The 19,207-nt window shown below is 62.1% G+C and overlaps 1 protein-coding gene and 1 long non-coding RNA gene across 6 annotated transcripts in view; one reads left to right on the top strand and one right to left on the bottom strand.

The window, feature by feature from the left end:
• Positions 1 to 236: 236 nt before the first annotated feature.
• On the top strand, positions 237 to 6,761 carry LOC118609405. Its single transcript, XR_004953427.1, has 2 exons — positions 237 to 791; positions 2,020 to 6,761. It is a non-coding gene; the product is annotated as an uncharacterized LOC118609405 (long non-coding RNA).
• Positions 6,762 to 11,517: 4,756 nt separating this feature from the next.
• Positions 11,518 to 19,207, bottom strand: part of DLGAP2 (DLG associated protein 2) — a 228,210-nt gene continuing 220,520 nt past the window's right edge. For all 5 annotated transcript variants that reach the window (XM_036228968.1, XM_036228967.1, XM_036228966.1 and 2 more), the window contains 3 exons: positions 18,670 to 18,761; positions 14,663 to 14,815; positions 11,518 to 11,852 (listed from right to left, as the gene is read on the bottom strand). In XM_036228968.1, coding sequence (XP_036084861.1) covers positions 11,637 to 11,852; positions 14,663 to 14,815; positions 18,670 to 18,761 — 461 coding nt within the window. In that variant the 3' untranslated portion in view covers positions 11,518 to 11,636. The remainder of the gene's footprint in view (positions 11,853 to 14,662; positions 14,816 to 18,669; positions 18,762 to 19,207) is intronic.

The following is a 19,207-nucleotide window of genomic DNA, read 5'->3' as shown; positions in this document are numbered from 1 at the left end:
AGAAGCGTCATCTCGCCCAGTCTGGAATTTCCCGGTCCCCAGCCCGTGGGCCCTGTCCACCCCCACCCCCAGGGAGGCCCAGCGCCACAGGAACCTTCCCTGGCACCCCCAGAGGAGAAGTCCGCCCACAATCGCCCTGCCCCTGCTGTCAGTCTGGCCTTGCCCCGCCCCCTGGCCGCCCCTGCCCCGCCCCCTGGCCGCTGCCAGTGGGGTCCCTCGGGGCTCTCCTCCCCAGGAGCCCAGACTGGGGTGGAGGGGCGGCCTAGGTGACCGACCGGCATCGCCAGCCTGGGAGGGGGAAGGGAGCCCTGCGCGCCGGGGCCTCAGGTCACCCTGCGTTTTTCGTAGGGGCGGGGCCTCATTCACCCTGTTTATCCTGGGATCCTGGGGGCCGGGAGGCGGGCCCCGCTGAGCGCCCTCTGCTGAGTCAGGAGAACTCGAGGTTTAACTGCCTCCCTGCCACCTCCTGTCCCTTCCGACTCTGAGGGGCCATCCTGTCCTCCCTACCCGCGTGTTTGCCTCAGGCCCCTTGTTTTCCTGATATTCTTCCTGTGGGTGGAGCAGGAGGGAAAAGGGCCAGCGGCAGGAAGAAGCCTGGGAGGTGCTGGCTGTCCCTGGCCAGGCCTACACCCCAGCGGGGAAGATGCTGAGTCCTGCGTGGGCACGCCTCGTCCAGTCACACGGCCTCTGGCTGCTGTGGCAAATCTAATTCTCTGGCATCTCTGCTTAGGACACGGGGAGCGAGTGACTCATGAGCTGACCGGGAAAACTCAGAATGCTGAGGGTGACAGGTAAGGCCTCGACCAAGGCCGCAGTCGCCCTTGAGAAACGTCTGTAACCCAGGAAGTCAGCCGGGGTCTGCGGAAGGCGCCGGGTGGGTGGGCCCTGTGCGGGGCTCCCCCACATGAGGTGTAAACTCTCGGAGCCCCGGCGCTCTCATGCGTCACGCAGAAGAGGCCCACGGCCACTCCTCAGGGTCCCCGAGCCACGCGCCGCCAGTGTCGAGGTTCGGGGCACATGGGTTGTAAGAGAAGGGGGTGCTGGGGTGACGCTCAGCCCGGAGACGGTCGTGTTCTCCAAAACTCCCACCGCAAGCACGAAAGTCTGTAGTTGTGTGAGCTGACGGGCTTTCACAGACTTGGTGTGACCGTTTGACAAGTGCCAGGTCGCTGTGGCACAACGCAGTGGGCCGATTACGTCACAACGAAGACCTCGGGAAGGAGGACGTCACCCACCACGCTGACCGCACAGCGGGGCCCTTGTGGCCAACTCTACCTGGCCGTCTCAGGTGTATTAGAACCAGTAGTTGAACTAGTTTCCGTCACCCTCTGCCCACCTCAGGACATGTGTCTATGTGGGGAAGTATTTCTCATCCTGGAAAGAATAGGGGACGTTTCTTTCCTACGTCACTGGGTCGTCCGTCCGAGGGCTGCTGCGTGGGCCAGGCCCGGTGCCGCAGGACGCTGCCCGTTTTCTTGAGATTCCTTCCTCCTGACACCCTGGGAGAAGGTCGTGGCCCACAGGTCACTTCTGCACGAGGCTCATCTAAGGGGGCGTGTTTAGGGAGAGGGGAGGGCGGGGGGGCAGTATTCAGAGAGCCCCTGCAGGGCCTGCGTTTCCAAAGCGGGTGCTAGCTTTCCCCTGGTGCAGGGACAGCCTGCTCCCCCACCCGGGGAAGGGAGCCCACCCACCGCTGTGACTGGACGTGCGAGCGCCAAGCTGCCCTGTGGGGGGCGGGGGTCAGGGAGGAGGCAGAGGAGAAGGACGCACACGAGGTGAGAACACACCTCTGGCTCCGGGCCCCAGGAGTGGCCTGCAGATGCCACCTCTGCCCTCCTCGGTCCTCTGCCCAGGCGTGATCTCTCCGCTTGCCTCCCTGGGCACTGCTGGCACCGCCGGTGACCCCTCCGTCTACTGGCTCCAGTGCTGAACGCCGCGATCACCTCAAGTTTTATGTAACGCGTCTCCTGTCCAGCCTCAGGGGCTGTGTCTCCTGTCTGTTTCCGTCATCTCTTCCAGGTCATTTCTGCGCGAGTGTTGATTGTGGATACGAAACACCGAGGGGGGACCCCAGGAAGCACCCCTTGCCCTCCGCAGACCAGTGGCTGTTTTTAATCCAGCCAGAGACGGAGCTCCTGGGGCTGGAGCTGGGTTTCAGCTGTTTTTCACTTTAATTGGCCACCCGTCAGAGAGGGACGTGTTTTGTGAGTAGAGCCATGAATTGCTTTTTGCTGATCGGCTCTACCGACTAGAGAAATAGGGACTCAAAGCTTAGTTCTCGGCTGCGGCAGCAAATAATGAGTCAGTGGAAACCAGGTGCCTGTGTCTGACCGTCCTGGGTGCGTGTGTGGGGCCTGGGACACCCGTGGGAGGAGCTGTGGCTGGTGACCGGATGTGGGGGTGGGCATGGGCGTGGTGGCCGCTGTGGGACAGAGCTGAGCTCCCACCGGGCTCCCTGAGCTTCGCCACGCACTTTAAGGCCCAACACAACTCCTCTCCTTGTGAGCTTCGTTTTTCTTCTTTCATGAGAGCAAGAAATTAGGGTGGGGACTGTCTCTGGTGACCTCCGGCCTCGGACCACGCAGGGCAGAGTGGGATGTGGCCTCATCTTGCTGGTTTCCACCCCGCGCTCGGCAGGGATGCACCTGGCCTTCCTCCTCCCTCCCATACCCCTCTCGCTGTTTGTTTCCTAAGTCTGACAGGTAGAACGACCTGTAAAACATTTGAAACATGGAAGCGGACTCCAAAGAATGAATCGGTTTATGAGTTACGACGAGATTTAAATCTGTAGATTATGTAGCACGTGGGCTGTGACACAGGCCTCCTCAGGCTTGCTGTCGTTCCTGGCTGTCGGGCTGGAGCTGAAGTGGGGATCCATGTGGGGCAGGCGCGTTCCTGTCCCCACCCAGCGACAGCTGGCAAAGAGCTTGCACACGAGGAACAGCTGGTCAGAGGCAACATTTGTTGGTCGATTTTGACTAAGTCTTAAAAAGAAAAGGTTTGTCACTCCCCACTCCCTGTTATTGTATCTGTTTTGTTATTAACCCAACTGAGACTTTGCTTCTGAGCTGGCCCTATTCGTTCTATGATTTCTAGTTACAGAACACGATTATTTCACGTTTAGCAGAGCAGCTGCAACTTTGTGAAAACTTGTATCAAGAAGCTCACATTTTGAAAAACACTGCTGCTTTGCCAAATCCCTGTTTAACCAACATCCTCGATCAGAAACCGACAGGTAGAAATTGCGCTGACCTTAGGTGTCCGGTGACTGAAAATGGGTGTTTGACGGGTCACGGCTGGGGCTCCTGGTGCCATGCGCCCCCTGGTGGGCGGCCTTCAAGCTGCAGGTGATTCTCACTTCATCGCCAGAAGCCCAAAGGCCCAAGGACTATAACATGTGTTTTCCTTAGAAAAAGTTGTTTCTGAAGCTGCCGCTCGCAGCCCCTTGTTAATGCGTGAACCTACAAACACACTTGCCGGGCTCAGCTGCTTAGTTCAAACGCAGGCCTGCGTCCAGCATCTTCTCGGTGACGTCCGCAAAGCCAGCAGCGACCGCGGCCAGAGAGGCTCTTGGAGGTGTTTCAGGGAGACACAGCGGCATGTCACAGATAACTACCCAACTGGAGGAGGGGCGCGATAGCCCCCAGGGACCTCGGCTTGTCTGGAGCATCTCACAAAGACACCCCCTCTGAGTAGGGTGGAGACAGCTTATTGGAACTAAACGTTTGGAAAATTCCACAAGCTTTCACACAGCTGCCGGTCACATGTCCTCATAAGCAGAGCCCCAGAAAAAGGGCGAATTTCGGGAGTGCCGGAGAAGGTCAGAGGTGACTCAGGGTCGCTGCGCAATGTGCACAACACAGCGGGAACTCATCTGGGGGCAGCGGACCTGTTTTGGGGGGCCAGGGGCCCAGCACGCGGTCTGAGGGCCCACCTCCCTCGCGGCTCAGATCAGGTGGCCCCGGCGGACTGGCCGTAGAGGTGACTGTGGGAGGAGGAGTGGCTGGACACAGAAAGCGAAGGCTGACGGAGGCTGGGAGGCCTGTCGCCCGCATCCCCCAGCGGGGCCCCCGGAGCCTCTGCAGGTCCCGGCAGCACTGCCGGCCGCTGGGAGGTCGTCCTGGGAGGAGCTGTCCCCTCGCTGACCTGGCCGCCTGCCTGGCGTCACTGTGGGAGACCTGGAGGGGCGGAGCTAAAGTCCCCAGTTACCTGAGACACGAGCCCCGTTCCTGTGAGGTGAGGATACCTACTCCGATCCTAGAATTTCACACCTCCGAGCAGCATCCATGTGACAGCGACGGGCCAGCTTGTCAGCCTGCGAGTCCAGTTAACAAGCGATGGGGCCTCGCAGAGCCCGGCGCTCTGAGGAGCGTCCTGTCGCTGGCTGGGCCCACGGGCACCTCTGCCCCTCCCCCATCCGTGCTGTGCGATAAACATCCCAGGGATCTGTGAGTGACCAGTAGAGACACAGAGCAGCTGGACTGTCCCTTCGCCTGCTGGTCACCGGAAGCGTCTGTGAGGATGCCGTGACTGTACCCCCAGCAACTCGTGCGCCATTCCTCACGGGGGGCCAGACGTAGGAGGAAGGCGTCAACGTGTTTCTGTGCTCAGAAAGCCTCGGTCTGACCCCAGACTGGCGAGCAGGTGCAGCCTGCTCAGTGTGACGCGTGACAGAAGGTACACGGTCGAGTGTCGTTTCGGGAGCCCCCCAAAGTGCTGGTGCCTTGAAGGACCAGCAGGGGCAGCGAGGCCAAGCGAGGCGCTTGGTCAGAGTGAGGGGCGGCCGCACGGCCACGCGGCCACACTGTGACTGGACGGCAGCGGGTGTGGGACTTGCTGGTCACCTGCGGCTGGGCTGGGGGTGCGGCGGCTGCGGGGGGTGCGGCTGGAGGTGGCGGGTGCCCTGGAGCCTTGCAGACATGGAGGGGAGCTGACTGCCGTGGTCAGGGGCCACCGTCTCAGGAGCTGACCTTTAGAAGTGGCATTTTGGCTCCTTGGGAAACCGAGGTTTCGTGAGCACAGGGAGGGGCCTGGAGGACTGTGTGCTGGGTCGTGACGAGGGAGGTGAGCAGGAGACGGGGCTGGACGCTGTCAGCCCACGGTGGCACCCGGCGCCCGCAGCCGAGGCCGGGACCTGCGCCCCAAAGAGACTGCCGCAGGCCCGTCTGCGCTCTGACGAGGAGGGTAGCTGGGGACACCGGGGAGGCGGGACTGGAGGGGACCTTGGACAGAGAAGGCTCAAACGGCGCTCCCGGGGCTTCTCAGCACAGGGGTGTCTGTCCCTGGGGCCGAGGGGAGGTGGGGGCAGGGCCGGGAAGAGGGAGACCCGGGCCGGCGAGCTGGGGACGGGTCTGCCCTGTCGCTGAGCTCGCTTGCCCGGGGTGTTGGCGGCATGGCAGGGTTCCCACGCCCGGACTGTGAAGGACCACGGCGGTGGGGGGAGGGCCTTGCGGGACACCGGGGGCGCCGGCCCAGCGACCTGCTCTCCCGAGGGCGGGCTGCTCCTCACTGGGGACGACAGCCGTGCCACTCTTCACCTTCGCGAAGACGCAGGTGACGGCCGTCTGAGCACGTACGCTCACCAGTAAAAGCGGGAAACCTCGCCACGTCCGATTTTAAAAGGGAGCTCGCTGAAACGTGGAGTCCGGGAACGCAGCGGGAACGTTCCGGAGGCGTCCGGCTTCCTGCTCATTGCTTCTTGTTCGGGTGTCGTTCTCAGCTCGCAGGCTGCTCGGGGGGTGTCCTGGTCTGCGGGGGTGACAGAGCTCCCATCTGCCCCGGCACCGGCTCCCCACCCGAGTGTCACGCTGCCGTGATGCCCTTGTCACCCTCGGGGAGCTAGCGTTAACACATCTAGGCGGAACACATACGACCGTCCTAGAACTGACCTCTGAGGAAATAGCGTTAAACCACGTGTGGATAAACGTAAGATGCTTTCAAGGAAATGCCACGTAATTTAAAACTCTCTCTGAAAGACTGAAAAAGGAAATCGTGTGAAGCTTTCTTTTCGCTAGTTTCAAGTGTACGGTGACAAGGGGAGGGGTCAGTGGAAGCCGGAACCGTCGGGCGTGTGCTTCCTGCCCAGAATGGCCTCCTTCGCCGAAGACTCTGGTGAGTCACAGTGGGAAGGAGCCCTTCGGGGCCCCGCTCGCCATGCCGTCTGTGACCCCGGGGCGCGTGAGCCCGCGGGGAGGGTCCCCACATCCACAGGGGACCTCATCGACCTCCTCAAGGCTCACGGAGGCCAGAGCAGATGGACAAGGAGCCGGCGGGGACGTGCAAGAGGCCACCACCCCAGGCAGGGCTGTCGGCCATCCTATTCGAAGACCTCTGTTCACACTTCCACAGGGGGCTGCGGGGCGGGACTGGACAGGCGGCCACAGGCAGTGGCCACTGTGGGAGCTGAGGCTCAGGCCGAAGCAGGCAGTGGGGGCCTCGAGGGAGGAGTCTGTCCCAAACGGGGTGGACAGGCAGGAGCCATCACGTCGGCAGGAGGGGGAACAGGCCCAGGGCCCTGAGCCCGGAGATGGCCCCCAGGGCTAGGGCTCACCCCACCGGGGATGCGCGGACGTCCGATCACCTGACTCGTCTCTTCTCATCGCGACTCGAGATCCCGGAGCAGCCATTAACTAAATAATTAACTAAGCTAACTAAACGACCATCAACTAGATACCATGGCACCTACTAATTTCAAAGTCATTTTAATGCCATTTTTTCATTCTTATAAAAGTGTAGCCTTAATAAATATCCATTTATTCTTAGTAGATAGAAAATTGAGGAACATGAGAATTCACTCCAGTAAAAAGTAAACATTACTTTTCTCAAGAACTTAATCAGAGAACTATTTACAGGAGGTGACGGTCAGCAGCACAGAAGCCCACTGGGAGGCGCTGTCACAGGGCGCGGTGGAGGACATGGCGACCTCTTCCTTCCAGCCGGCTCGGAGGGGGAGACGTGAAGGGAGGGAACTCGGTAGGCATGAGGGCCCTCGCTCCGATTCGGGGCTGGACGGAGAGCCTAGGAGCGGCAGTGAAGGGGGCACTGCGCACCCCGATTTCGGTTGCGCTGGCCACGCGGCGGGCCCGCCTGGGGACCAGGTATGGGCCACCTCGCTGCAGGGGCGCAGGGCCTCAGCCGCCCAGCCATGGCCTGCGCTGGCCCCTGCTCGCGGCCGGGATTCGCGTGTCTGCGCGTTTGCCTTTACGCGCTTTTTAACGCCTTAACTGAACAGCGTTGGACGCTCCTCGAGCGTCCGTGGGAGGTGTGTCTCCGGGGCTCCGGCCCGGCTGGGTGCATGGCCCGCAACGTGGGCTGCCCAGCCGCTCGCGTGGGGCGGGAGGCGCCGCGTTGGGGGCCGGAGGTCGCCAGGGCCTGAGCCCAGAATCTGCCGTGCAGTGCAGGAGTGAGTCGCGTGTGGGGCCCTGTGCAGGTGACAAGCACCGTGGGCCCAGGTGACAAGCGCCATAGCCGCAGGCGGGTCCGGCCGGTGCCCGGCAGCCTGGGCGTTCGCGTGCGTGGCACTGTCCACGGGGACGGTGGCCCTCTTCCCCCCCGAGGGCGGTGACACAGTGCTGAGCCTCGCCCTGACGGTGCAGGCCAGCGGGGCCCGGGTGGCGGAGAGGGGAGTGGCGGACGCCCCGCTGCGCAGCAGCCGCCGCCAGGGGCTCAGCCCGACCCCGGAGGCGACGTCCTCCGCACGCCGGCGGGGAGCAGTCGGCGTCCAGCGGGGAGCGCACCCTTCCCGGAGCCCCGCGGAGCCCCCTGGCACCCGGGGGCAGGGCTGAGGTGGGCGAGCGGGCTGGGGTCAGAGGTAGGACGCACCTTGCTCCCAGCTTCTGGCTTCCGAGTGGGATGCTCCTCGTCACGTTAATGTTTAGCTTGACATCGCTCCCTCTCGTCTGAGACGTGGCTGAGCTAACACGGTGGCAAAAACCCCCGCCTGACTCCATGGTGCCTGCTGCTTGCTCATGGAAGCTTCTAGAAACACGTGGACTCGAGGCCGGAAGAAGCGGAGAATGGCCCCTGGGGTGTTCCTCCATCTCCAGCCCCTCGAGAAGCTTGTCGGTGGCCAGGTCAGGACTGTAAGGGCCAGACCCCCAGACTCCCGGGGGGCCCCGCTCACGAACCACAGCGCCTGCAGCTCCGGCCAGCTGGGACCCGTGCACATGGCATGTGGGGCCTCCTGCCTTTCGAAGGTCCTGGGGCCAGTCAGGACTCTGAGTGAGGCTGGTGGCACTCCTAGCCAAGGGCACCCATACGTGGCGGGATCTCCCTGGGGATGCTCTCCTAACCTCAGACCCCTGGGGCTGCACGGGCTGCCTGCCTGACCCGTTACTGCGGAGGGGCGGTGACTCCTGGTGAAGACAGGTCCCCCAGCCCCCACTGGAGGGTGCCTCAGTGGGACCCGACCGCTTCCTGCCCAGAGTTTGTCCTGGGGGCCGGGGGCTGACACCACGGGCAACTGAGTGACCAGACAACGCGGGGCCTTTTAGCTCAAGTGGCAGAGAGAGCGGCAGCTCAGCAAGGCACCGAAAAAGGCAACGACCGGGCGAGGGCCCGGACCCCCCCGGGGCACCTCCCTTTCCCCGTGAGCGCTGGGACCAGGCCACCCACTCCTCACGGCCCGGCCCCCTCCACATTTCATGCCGCCGGGTTTGTGGCTATTTCCTCTTTTAAAGGGGGGACGGGCGATGTCTTTCCCCCATGACGCACTGCTCTGCTCGCTGCTGGGAGTCTTCGGAGCCGATCTCGAGCTGCAAACATCAGGCGCGTTTCCTCTCAAACGGACGTGTGACTCTGGCATGACACTGCAGCCCGAGTCGCCACACACCAGGACGGTCATGTCAGCGGCCGAGAGACAGCGTGACGGCTGTCACTGGGGCCACTGTCCTACGTGAAACTCGATAGCGAGTGAAAGGGTATGAGATGAACGACACCGGCACCCAGTGCCGCTTGCCGCTGTGTCCCAGGGGACGTGGCGAGTGGCCTGCGTGCTGTGCAGTCGCGTCCACAGCCCACTGCGCATGGCCATGTCGACCCTGCCATCCCTGATTAAAGCTACCTTCTTCACGTGGCGAGACGGCCCCATAGCTCGGTACGCGGCACCAGCTCAAAGCGACTGCAACAAATGAGCTCGATTGACAGACAGGTATTCTAAACAGCTTTATTGTTCTTTACATATAAATATGTAAACGTGGCTTGTCATCTGCATTCGTGATGGAATGTCACTGCGTGAGGACTGAACACAGCACGCTGGGTCACATCACCTGAGCAGGCACCATGCCACTAGGCGCGGTGTCTGCTCCAGTCACGTGACCTGCTGTGGGACTCGGTGGACCGAACGGGTTCCTGCACGCTCCCCACTTCGAACCAATGACTGTTGTCAAATTTAGCTGTAGGTCAATTTGCCCACCTTGGGATGGTTTAGGCCAAGACTTCTGGGGGTTTTAAGGTAAAAATGAGTATACAAAACATAAAAAACTTAATCCAAATCTAGTGAATACTTTCATTCAAGTCAGGATCAGAGAATCTGGGATCTAAAATAGGTAATTGTTGTCTAAGTTTATAATTTGTTATAGGTTTTGTACAAGTTCAAGAAAATGAGATAAAATGCATCAGCTGCCAGTAGGTGCACACGCGTGAGTGGGCCGGCACGTGCGCGCCCCACGCCCTCCCTCGCACGAAGGGACTGATGGACGTCAGCCGCTCTGTGGTATCTGCAGAGCGCAGTCCATCTTCACTAACGCGTCACTTTGTCTGAAACGCCAATATCTGCAAATACATTTCTTGTTAACATAGGACAGTGGATACAGGAAGAAGCATCGTTGCTGTACACTGCTCAGGATTCAGGTATTTATTTAGGTAGAAAAATGCTTTGAATACTCTGGGGAAATAGGATTCATTTATAGAAGAATATTTAAGGGAAACTTTTTTTTTTGCATTTTTCAAGGATATACATTCGTACTGATTTTTGCTTCCAAATATATTTTAAGGCTGTTTGGTAAAATATATACTGGATATGAGGTTCAATTTACAGGGTTTTGTTCTTATAGGGAATTCTTAACTACTCAGCTTTAAAAAAGTAGAACTCTGAAGCTACACATGCTTTGCTACCCACTGTGCTCCGATGAACCCCATGCTTTGTGGAATGTAGAGAACGAGGGGAGGAAAAGCAGAGGTGCGCCCGCCTCGCTGACCGCGCAGCACAGTCCTCGGGTGCAGAAGAGCGGGCAGCTTCCAAGTGCGAGTCACAGGGGAGGGCACAGAGAGCCACAGTGGGGGGCTGGGCAGTGCTCCTGGAGGGCGGGAAGGAGACCAGGCGCTGGGGCCGGCGTCTGTCTGCAGCCACGACCCTGCTGGCCGCGAGGCCCGGGGACGCCGAGGCTGGGTCCAGTGGGTCGCTCTGAGAGGCTCTTGCTCTGAGGCTGTGTCTGAACGCGACGCACAAGGCAGATGGGGAGGACGGTCACTGTGTCTACACTTAATCATGCCCGTGGAAAACCTCTTCGCAGAGTCTCTTTGGCTGTTCTCTGCTGCCATCGGAATCACGAACACCAGTTCCTTAGAGTCCGTGGCCAGAAACCACAGTAAGTGACCTTCCCACCCTCACGTCTTACATGGGCCAGAAACACGGCCCTGGCCTTAGCGACGCTGCATAGCACAAATGAGCTCCGGGAAATGCAGATGTGAACGCACTTCTCCACTTCAGCTCGCCACCCACATCCACACTCGAGCTTTCCATGGCGACTGTCATTCCAGACAAGCAAACTTTGCTGTTTTGTTTTCTAAAGGATACCCTGAAAAGTCAACTGTTTGAAGATACACACACGCCTGTAAAAAATCACATGTAGCACAAATGACAAACGTAAAGGCAGAACCCTGTGTGACATTTCAAGTTATGAAGGAATGAAAATGACAATGACTCTCATCAGAGTGAGGCAGTGCTCTCTGGCCTCCCTCGAGGCGGGGGCTCGCTCTCACGGGGACTCGGCCTCCGCATGTCACGCCCACGTGTGCACCGATGTCCCTGGGCCTCTGTGCGGATGTTGAACTTTCTCCACAGGTCAGACCCATGGCCCCCGGGGTTTCTGGAGAGCCACATGGTGGCGGCTGGGTGGCCACGGAGGTGACGTCTCATGACCACAAACGTGGCACGCGGAGCGCAGCGACGGGTTAGCTGGATGGGGGGCGCGCCCAGGGTTGGGGGCGGGGCCTTGCAGCGCCCGCACGGGGGTGCCCGTGCTCCCCGGGGCCGCGGCTGCGCGCAGCGACGCGCGTGCCGTCCACGCCTCCTCTCACCGCGGCGCAGGAGAACGGTGGCGCGTGCGGGCAGCCCGGTCTCCACGGCTGTTTCCTGCTGTCCCCTGAGGACTGAGCGAGCGGTCGTGCGGGGCCCACGGGCGCCGTTTGCCCGGCGAGCACGGACGAGGACGCGGTGGCCGCGGGCCGGCGGGCTCCGGAAGCGACACGGGGAGCGGGAGGCGCAGAGCGCGCGGCGGCGAGGGCGGACGTGGCGGCGGACGTGGCGGAGACGACGGGGTGACAGGGCGACGTGGCGAGCATGGTGGAGACGGGAGACGACGACGCGGCGACGGGGTGGCCGGCTGTGGAGAGGGGCGCAGCGGGCGGCGGGGCGCCTAGAGCCGCGTCTGCGCCTCGGGGATGTAGATCTCGATGCTGTCGCGGTCGCGCGCCGCGTTCTGGCGGAACGAGGCCGCCCGCTTGGCCGCCATGAGGCGTCGCCGCGCTTCCTGGCGCTGTCTGTCGGGCAGGTCCAGGGACTTCTCTCTCGTAATGGGAAACTTCCCCTTGGGGGGCTTCTTTGGTATTGGAGGGGGAACCTTCCTTTCTTCCTGAAAAGCACCACAAGCATCACACCGTGTGGGAGCGTCAGAGGAGAGGCCTCCAGCGGGGAATGGGCACCCCCTGCCTGCGACCTGGACCTGGGACCTGTGGACACTCCCGCCCGCCCCGCCCCGCCCCCAACCTCGCCCCGCCCCCTCCCTCGCCCCGCCCCTCCGGCCCTGCCCCGCCCCTCGCCATCAGACCCGCCCTCCTCTCTCACCCCGCCCCCTCCAGCCCTGCCCCGCCCCTCCGGCCCCGCCCCCTCCAGCCTGAGCCCGCCCCCACTGCAGCTGCAGCTCCGCACGCTGTGCACTTTTGCAGCGTCCCTGGGGTGGCTCTGGGTGGGGTACAGTCTGGCAGAGTGTCAACAAATCAGGGCTGAAGTCTGCATGGGGGCCTGAAATGTCCTCGTCACGTGGACAGTCACCTTGTCACCTCTCAGCAATACCCACAGTTTCAAGCTCTCCAGCATCCCAAGTATTTTGGAAGATGCGATTGGACTTCTCTGTCACGTGGCACCATCTTTTCAACAGACTCCGGATTCTCTGGAGTTCATGAGAACCAGCCCTCGCGGGTGTCCCGGGGACCATCAGCCAAACTCTCTATCATGTGCCTGAGCCCTCGAAATTAACTACATGGAACACGCGAAGCTCGCCGGGCAAACGGCGACCCTTCGCCACGTTCTCAAGTCCCCGAGGCACAGGTGTGCCTCTTTCAGACAACACGGCCACAGCTCTGTGGCGTGTAAGGCTCGCAGCCGTGCGGTGAGGGCCTGCGTCCCACTGTGAGGCGCCCTGACGTCGCTCCTAGGTGACTAGGCGGGCTGACCCGTCCTCCTTCTGGGGGCTGGTGGCGGGCCACCCAGCAACTGCCCCCGGGATGCTGCGAAGGCAGCCGGGCCCCGGCCCCTCCTACCTGTGTGGCTTACTAGGGAGACACACAACTGCCTCTCTTCCCTCAGCACCCCAAACCCCGAAGGGGGCCAGGTGGGTGTGGATGCAGGGGGCCAAGAGGGCCGCTGGGCAAACAGGGCGAGCACCGTGGGGGGCCGTGTGCCCTGTGACTGGCTTGGGGCAGGAAGACGGTCTTCTTGAAGCGTCGCCGCGGCTGACTGGAGAACGGGCCGGGCCAGTGTGGCGAAGCCTCGGGCTTTTCAGCACGCATCTCAGCAGTGGGGTGAGGAGCCCTAAACCTGGAAGCTGCGTCCACGGTTGGCTCCTGCACTAAGCATGTCTGCCTTGACCCACCCACTCCTCTCTCTGAACTACGGGGCTGTAGGGAATACACGCTCACGAGAGTCTCCCCTTTAAGGGGCTCAGGGCCCCTGGGCGTGACCGGGTGGCCTCGCAGACCCAAGGAGCAGAGGGTCGGAGGACATGGCACGGAACTGAGGCACAGAGACCCCTCACTTCCTGACGGGCACCGTGTCCTCGCAGAAACCCATCTCCTCCTGGGCACCGCTTCCCACGACAAGCTTGGGCAGGAAGGGCCACCTCGGCTGTCACTGGCTGACGGGGGAGGCCTGGGCAGGGCCCCGCACGTCCTCAGGTGAGGCGGCAGGCTCTGTTTCAGTGTCTCGCTAGAGTAACTTTTTCACGTGGCCATTACTTGCAATGTCCTTCGCTTCTGAAGCACCGGCCACCTGCACGCCCTACGTCCACTTGGGCTGATGCCCCACCTGTGCGTTGCACGCCCTGCCTGTCGCCTGCGCTGAGAGGGGACGGGTCAGTCTCTGCAGGACCCTGTGCACCCGGCCTGGGACACTACCAGCACGGGCAGTGCCGCATTCTGGGGCAGAGGAGGTGGCCGCGATGACAGCTTTGCTCTGATTACTGAGATGACACCCTCAGCTACGTAGTTGATGCCACCTGCCCCAAGAGGAGCGGGATTTGTCTTATCATATTGTTTTAATCGAAAATGCCTGTCCAGAGAACCCGGGTGCGGTTGCTCAGCTCTTCCCGCACACGCATCAGGAGAGCTACGCCCACCCCGCTGTGTCAGCTGCACTAACGGCGACGCCTTCCGGGAAGAAGTGGAGGCACGGGGCCAAAGTCAGTGGCAAATCCCAGGCCGTTTTAAGGGATGAGGCTGACGGACAGGAAGTTTACGACAAACTGTTTGAAAAAAAATTCAAAATGTCTGTCTTCAACCCCAGCCATGCAACCGGGAAGTGTATCTGAACTGGAGACAGTCACTGTGGCCCTGCGGGAAGTCGTCCTAGTCAGACCCGAAGAAAAGGTGACAAAGATGACTCGGGAAGGAGTCGCAGGAGAGACGAGACGAGACTAACATGTGCCTGTTGGTCGGTGTCTCCTCTGGGTCGTCCACGCCCAAGACTGAGCAGGCGAGACGGTGGCACTTGCTACGCACGGCCCATGAGGTGGATTCCACCCGGGTTCACACACGCATGCACAAACGCACACACATGCGCACATGCACACAGCACATGCAAGCAGATGCACACACACACATGCACACACGTGCAGATGCACATGTACCTGTGTGCACACAGTACACACGCACACACAGGCACTCCTGTGCATACACGCACACACAATGCAGACATGCACAGATGCAGATGCATGCACACACACACGTATGCGCACACATACCAGCCCAGTGCACACATGTGCATGCAACACTTGCTCACTCACACACCCATGAGCACACACGCAGGCACGTGTGGACACACTCAAACACATCTGTCCCCCTCGCTGCTACCCAGAGCCCAGCGTGCGTGCCTGTAGCAGCTGCGTGGCCCGGCGCTCGCCTCCGCCTGGGCGGCGCAGGGGCCTCTCAGGCCCTTGGGGCTCAGTACCTCTCTCTCCGGAGACTCGAGCGCCTTCCAGCCGTTCTGCTTCAGCTGGTGCAGCTCGCCGAACTTCATGCTGACGTCCTCCACCGACAGCTGCAGCATGTCCCAGTACCCGGCCAGGTCCTGCGACGTCGGTCTGGGCATGGCGCTGGGGTCCTGAGGACACACACGGGGTTTACGGCCGGGAAGCTGCGGCTGGCCCCTCCCCCACACGCCCCGCAGGGAGTGCGGGGTGGGAAGCCCAAGCGCACGTGCTCAGCCAGGCCGCCGTGGCCACCGAGGGCTCACACGGCTCCCTGAGGGCAGTCACACCTGGGGGCAGCTCTGTGACAGGCTGGAGAAGGCGGAGCTGTGGGGACAAGGAACGGATTGGGGGTGGGGGGCGGAGGGGTGCGTAGGGGGCACAGAGGGTGTTCAGGGCAGTGACACTCCTCTGTGTGACACTGTTACGGTGAACATGTGTCGAACACATGGCCCCACGAGCGACCCCGATGCGACCCGGTGACAGCGACGGTCGGTGCGGGTCTGTCGGCCGTGGCAGCTGGCGGGTGTTGGGGGTGGGGCACAGGGGGACCCTCCGAGGGCCTGGCGACGGTGGCTGGCGTTAACGCCGCTGCGTGCCAGCCCGTTTGCAGGAGCTGTGGGCCCTGCGGTTCGGGGCGGAGGCGAGCACGGGATGGGGCCCTGCAGGTCGGTGGTGGTGCCGGGGGCCAGCGCGGGCTCGGAGCCAGCTGCCTCTGTGCTGCGACTCTGAGGGTGGGCGACACCTCCGATGCACCGCGCACTCGGCCTGCTCCACGGAGAGGGACAGGCAGCCGGGCCTCAGCAAGCGGCAGGTTTCCTGCACGGAGCCGGGACGGGCCGCAGCTCGGACTGGGAGCCCGAGGTCTGAACGTGGCCTGAGGACGTGCGCACTTCTCCACCTGGGGCGGACGGTCCCAGTGCGCTGTCTGCACTTAGATAGGTGACCCCGCCAGAGAGCTGGCCACTGGTTGTTCCCACACTGCCCAGCCGAGTGCAGCAGCCCGCGGGCTCCTCCGTGGCACCATGGCCCACGTGCTCCGGTGGGGACTCCGCATGTGGTCCTGGCTCACGGGCCTCTCTGAGATCGAAGTCGGAGGCGTCTGGCAGGTAAACGTATCTGAATTTGCCTAAAACGGGCCGTTTCCAGCTGACTCATAAGTTGGTCACAGTGAGCATGACGCGACCTTCATTTCAGTCTGTTTAAACCTCCTTCAACCGCTCTCGGTGCTCCGGGTGGCTGTGACCCGGCCGTCACTAACGTAGCGTGGCTCTCGCGGGGGACGAGGCGCCAACCGACCGGGTGCCGAGGGCTCACTTCCGCCCTCTCCCATGTCCCACGTGGCAGAGGGCTCTGCGGGGCCCCTCCCCAGGACAGCGGCCCGGCCACGAGGGCCCCACCCAGGCCCACCTCCTGATCCACCGCTCTGGGGTCGGTACTGCAGCGCGTGGACTGGGGGGGGGGGGCCCAGGCGCCAGCACCCGGCTGGACGTCCACGTCACAGACCGCGTCGTGACCCCAGCCCCTTGGCACGGCAGCCTGCGCCATGACGGGGGCAGGGCGCGGACACCGCCCCGTGTGTCCGCAGGGGAAGCGTGAGAGGGCAGGCCCCGGGGCGGCGGGCTGGAGACACGCAGAGCAGCCCCGCTGCTGGGCCGGGCGGGGCGGCGGGGTGACGGGTGACAGGACGGGCAGTGTAGCACCCCGCTGTCCGTGGAAGCCTCGCTCCAGACGGTGCGTCAAGCCCCAGGCTGAGCGTCCGAGGGCGTGTGCCACCCCTCCCGTGGGAGACGTCCAGGCCCCAGCACGGTCCTCTTTGCAGGACGGCGGGGACAGTGTCGCACTGCTCCTGCCGAGCCCCAGCGGCCGGGGCGGCTCCGGCGCGTCTTCACGGAGGACGCCGGCCCGCGCGTCCCCAGCGCTGCGTCCGCGCGCACGCCCGCCCGGCAGCCTGTCTGCCCTTGTGCCCCAGAGGCACAAAGCGGCTGTCCTTGGTGCCCCTGGAGGCAGAGGCTGTCACGTGGCCAGGCGCAGCGCGACTGGCTCCGCACCCCTCACCCGTGGGACGTCGGGCACCCCGATATGTTTACAGGTTGTTCGCAGAGGTCAGCGGTGTGCCAGGCCGCCCCTGCCCCAATACGGCCCGGCCATGCCACCTGTCCTGGGGACAGCATGGTCATGTGGGGACACGGACCCTGGTGCCCGGGCTCCACAGCCTCCCGCACTGTGCCGAGGAGCTGGGCGGTCCTGCTGGGCACATGCAGGATGCGGGGCCTGACCAGACGCAGACTCAGGCCCAGAGGCCTGAACGACTCCCCGAGCTGCCGGGTCGTGGGGGCGAGGACAAGGGTAGCCCCTGCCAGTGCCGCCTGCACGCGGGGTGCACACACGACGAGCCACCCGCGTGTCCCTGCCTCGCACGCCTGCTGCCCCTAAACATCTCGCTGCAGGCCCAGAGCCGCCACCAGCCACGCAGCCCCCCGCCGTGGCGGATGGCGCCCCGAGCAGGCGCCTGAGCCTTCGGCCCCTCTCCTGCCGGCCGCATGCCCTCCCCAACGGGGCTTCAGGGTTCTTCTGTCTGGCCCCAGGCTGAAGCCAAAAGAAATGGCAGCAACCACACCAGATACTTCAAAACTCAGAAGTTGTTCTTTAAGGTTAACGTAAAATGTGACCTGACGTGTATAAGAGGCATCAAAAATGTGAGGACGGATAGTTTCAGGTCTAACGTGAGCGGCTCGGGCAGAGGGTTCACGGACACTTTAGAAACCAGGGCGCTGTGTCTGTGCTACGTGTAGGTGCCTCAGACAGTGAATGCCTACAGACGGCAAGACCCATGCTCAGCCGACTCGGGGTGACGGGCTCACAGCTCTCCAGCAGGAAACCGACTCCCTTAAAGAAGGTATAGGAGCCGGCTAGACGTGTGACTCGTGTTTCTTCAGGGGCCCTCGCCTTCCTGTCTCCCTTCTAAACGCCCACGTGTATCCATGTCACAGGCAGCAGGGTGGGCGCCCTTTAAACTGCACGGCGAACAATATCCGGTTAATTGGAAGATGTTAACGGAAGCATACTTTTAAAGCATCTTAATTAAGAGGGATGAACTGGCAACTCTGGTGTGCTATGCTCCCTTTGATATGTAGGCATTCTATAGACTCACGGTCTCCTTGTGAATTCAAGAGCCAAACCAAACGGCACAAGATCACCCAGCACCGCCACCGCGGGACAGCCCGCAGAGACGGGTGCATCTGAATGGAAATGTCTGGTCTTAAAGAAACCAGCACATGGATCATGAAATAGCCTACAAAGTAACGTGAACGTTACTTAGTTATTTCTCCAAATATCAAGGGAACACTTTCTCAAGTCGGATAAGGAAATGGGTACATGTATCCACGCACCCATATGTGCATTTATACAGAGACACGTGGCATGTAAGTATACACGTATGCAAGTATACATCATGTGAAAGTTAACATGTTTATGTAAACATAGACGTTTTTCATTCCGCCTGATTTTCAGGAAGATCAGGATGAAGTTTAATGGCAACTGCATTAACTAATCTAGTTCACTGTACGTTCATTTCATGCCAGACTAAAAATATAAAACCACAATTGTCCCTAAAATCCCTTCTTAATCTCTTTAAAAGTAGCTGTGGAGTTTTTTTCACATCTCTCTGTACCGTCTTTATTTGTGATGTTTGCGGCAAGAGTGACCCTCTCTCGCCCCCTGTGCTCAGGTCCTCGGCCCCCGAGAGACCGTCTGTCCCCATGGGCTGTGCCCTGTGCCCTCGGGGACACTGCCGCCTCCTGCCGGCTCCTGCCCCGCCCACCGCCCACCGGTCCTGCAGCCTCCCGGCCTGGCCGCCCGTCTGAGCAGTGCCCCCCTGCGCGGTGCCGGGAGCTGGGCCGTGTCCTCACGCGCGGCAGGCGCGCGGGGCGGCTCCGAGCAGCAGGGGGGCGGGGCGAGGCAGGGGCCCCCGCGGGAACGCACTTACCGTGTTCTGCTGGCACAGCCAGTAGAACTGCTGGAACTTCTGCGACATCAGCAGCTGCGCGCTGCCCACGGCGCTCCTGATCTTGCCGAGAACTGCGAGAAGAAACGCGGACAAGGCGGTCAGTTACAAAGCCGCGCGCGCGTGACGCGGGCGGGGTGCGTGTGAGCGTGCGCGTGCCAACCCCGGACGCGCACGCCACCCCGCCCCCTTCCCGGAGACCAGGGCTCTGAACGCGCTGCATGGGGCTTGTCCCCGGCTGGCGTTTGACCTGCTCCATTTCCGATTCGAAGAGGACCAAGCGTCAACCGTGAGGGCACAAGAGGCCGGGCACACCCCCGAGTCCCTGCGAGCACCCCGTCCCCCTGCCCTGTGCCCCCGGCTCTCACGCCGTCCTCAGCCTGGTGTGGCACTGTCATCGTTTTTGGAAGGCTGGTCCCTGCGCACACAGGCTTCGGGAGCCTGCCGGGTGCCGTGCCCGGTGCCCGTATCGCCACTGCACGTGGGCGGTACCTGTGGTCAGTGCCCTGTGCCTGGGCAG

The sequence above is a fragment of the Rousettus aegyptiacus genome, unplaced genomic scaffold, assembly GCF_014176215.1.
Source record: "Rousettus aegyptiacus isolate mRouAeg1 unplaced genomic scaffold, mRouAeg1.p scaffold_m13_p_11, whole genome shotgun sequence".
NCBI classification, from domain to species: domain Eukaryota; kingdom Metazoa; phylum Chordata; class Mammalia; order Chiroptera; family Pteropodidae; genus Rousettus; species Rousettus aegyptiacus.
This window is presented reverse-complemented; position numbering and strand designations above follow the sequence as displayed.